The 2,693-nt window shown below is 38.5% G+C and overlaps 1 protein-coding gene across 1 annotated transcript; it reads left to right on the forward strand.

Moving 5' to 3' along the window:
- The first annotated feature begins 1,519 nt into the window (after positions 1-1,519).
- LOC143852880 (glutaredoxin-C1-like) lies at positions 1,520-2,398 on the forward strand. Its single transcript, XM_077362519.1, has one exon. The coding sequence runs from the start codon at positions 1,903-1,905 to the stop codon at positions 2,212-2,214; it is 312 nt and encodes a 103-aa protein (XP_077218634.1). The 5' UTR covers positions 1,520-1,902; the 3' UTR covers positions 2,215-2,398.
- The last annotated feature ends 295 nt before the right edge of the window (positions 2,399-2,693 follow it).

The raw sequence follows: 2,693 nt of genomic DNA on the forward strand, positions 1-2,693 counted from the left end.
GGAAGTCAAAAGTCTCCAAATTGGCCCTAGACACCCCCGCATACACGAGCCAAAGCATTAGCCTCACCATTTGCCGACCTCCTAATATGATAATATGAAATAAATCGAAACCCCACTATATGTCCTGAATCTCATCCATCAAATGTGAAAATGTCCATGTCAAAATAAAAATAAAAATAAAGGAATAATAAATGCACTTTGGTGAGATAGTCCAATAGGGTCGCTCTTAGGTATAGATATTGGATGTTCCTTATGGCTGAATAATCATGGTAACCATACACTGCAGTAGCCGATAAACCATCTCAAGTACCCTATATTTTTCATTTTAGATAATTTATTTTCATTTTTTTGAATGGCAATTTATTTTCATTATTTTGAATTGTGGCTTTTAATTATTCCTTTTTATTAATTTATTCACTTTTTTTGGCCTTTCGTTTTCATGAGTTGGATGCGAATCTTATTACGTGTAAAAAGGTGTCTCCATTGGATAAACCCCATCCCCACCTCCTTTCTCAGCCTCAGCAGATGCTCCTAGGATAGATATTACATTGGGTTAAAATAAAATGTGATAAAAATTACTAGGGCAGTGATAAATCGACTCCCAAGTATCTTAAATCGACTCCCCATGTGTCTATATCTCTCTCCTCTTTCTCTCTCTAACCCAGAGGAGAGAGAAAAGGACGCTTAGATGGATGCAAATATTTTTCCATGAAAAAAATGAGCGGATAGAAGTACAAGCGAGGCCCCCTTGTCCATTGATCCAAAAACACTTATCCCCTGGGCCTTTCTATGGATGGGTCATGTATTGAAATCCACTTCTATCGGACAATTCTAGCCCTTGGATTTGTGGTCGTGAATACAGATCAGCATGATCTCACCATCCATATAAGGGTGTATTTTGATGAAGGATCATTCATAACCAGTCCTAAAAGATAAATCATTTGGATCATCGAACAAGTGGGCCCCACTTGTACTTCTACCCAAAATAGAGGAGTGTCATACCAAAACAAGGGACTGCGGAGGTCATCTCCCATCTTGAAATTGGCCTAAACCATCTTCACGAATTGACATTAACCAGACAGTAAAGGGTGTGAACATTATTTGGAGTGGTGAACCACACAGAAAAGGTTGTCTTATTCCCAAAAGACTAACAATAGCCGAGCAAGAAGGTGTTCAATAAAATAAGGGGAGTGATAAATCGACCCCCAAATACCTTAAATCGACTCCCTCCTAAAATAAAGGAGGCCCATTATCAAAACAAGGGCGTGTGAATATAAATTGGAGGGGTTAACCAGGCAGAAAATGAAAAGACAAGGGCAGTTTTATCATTTTTGGAAAGGCAGGGGTTGGAATATGAAAAACCGACATGTTATTCCTTCCCCAAGTTGGGTCGATATAAAGAAAAGATAAAGGGGCATTCTAGGTATGCACCGAATTATCAAAGAAACATTCCCTTCCTATTTTTCCCCATTAAGAAAACGCAATCCACCATCCACATAAACACGTATAAATAACTCTCCCTAGCTTCCACCTCAAAGTCATCACACCAAAGCCTTCGTGTATTCAGTCTCACACAACCTTCCCCTCTTGCCCTGACTATCTCTCCTAATCTAGCTCATTCCAACACTTTCCACCCAATCACCATTGAGCTTTTACTTGAATTTATCAACAACCCATTTTAAGATTTTCATCTTTCTTCCTGTTCTCCTCTTCTTTAGCTCTTTTTTCATTGTATAGCTCTTGTTGGTTGTTCATCTCCCTTTACACTTCTAACTCAATATCCAAAGAAAAAGCTCCAATTCAAAACATTCTATCCACATTCATCTCTATTTCAAAGGAATTTTATAATATTCTAGTCCAATTTCTGGTAAGGGAAGAGAAAACAACCTTTGATTTTTAGGGATGGATAGAGTATTGAGATTGGCTTCTCAAAAGGCAGTGGTGATTTTCAGCATAAGCTCATGTTGCATGTGCCATGCCATTAAGAGGCTCTTCTGCGAGCTCGGAGTGAACCCAGCTGTCTATGAACTTGATGAGGATAGCAAAGGAAGGGAAATGGAGAAAGCTCTCAATAGTCTACTAGGCCGTAGCCCACCCGTGCCGGTCGTGTTCATAGGCAATAAACTTATTGGGTCTACTGACAAGGTTATGTCTCTTCACCTTAGTGGCGATCTTATTCCGTTGCTCAAAAAAGCGGGCGCTATCTGGCTTTAAAGACTGCTCTGATACCATGTTAGAATAATAAGTTCTTCTGCGTGGAAGGATGTAATTATGATATATACTACATGATGAGATTACTATAGAGCTTCCAAGTTTTTGAGTACTTTATTTTGTAAGGAATCAAAGTTTCCTTTGAGTCCCCTTTCTTAATTGTGATCTGATGGAAGTGAAATTTTGTTTCTCTGGCCCATTTGGTTATATCACTTTCTTAACGTAGAAACTAATTTTTTATGAGGCTTTTTGACCGCCAAACCGCTTGATCTATTAAAAAAATCAGGACGGGAGAATTTTTTTGGGAAATTTTTATAATGGAGTGAGAGGTTTGATGGTCAGAAAATCCACTTTCCACGTTATTTCCTATGAAAGTGATGCAACCACTCTAATATGTAATTTATATTGTTATCTTCTCAGTCTCTTAACCATGAAAAGAGGAATGATAGATACAAGGGAGCCCCGGCATAAAGAGCCTCAAA

The sequence above is a fragment of the Tasmannia lanceolata genome, unplaced genomic scaffold (genome assembly GCF_043159265.1).
Source record: "Tasmannia lanceolata isolate RefF3 unplaced genomic scaffold, GAP_Taslan_0.1 ptg000019l, whole genome shotgun sequence".
In the NCBI taxonomy this organism is placed as follows: domain Eukaryota; kingdom Viridiplantae; phylum Streptophyta; class Magnoliopsida; order Canellales; family Winteraceae; genus Tasmannia; species Tasmannia lanceolata.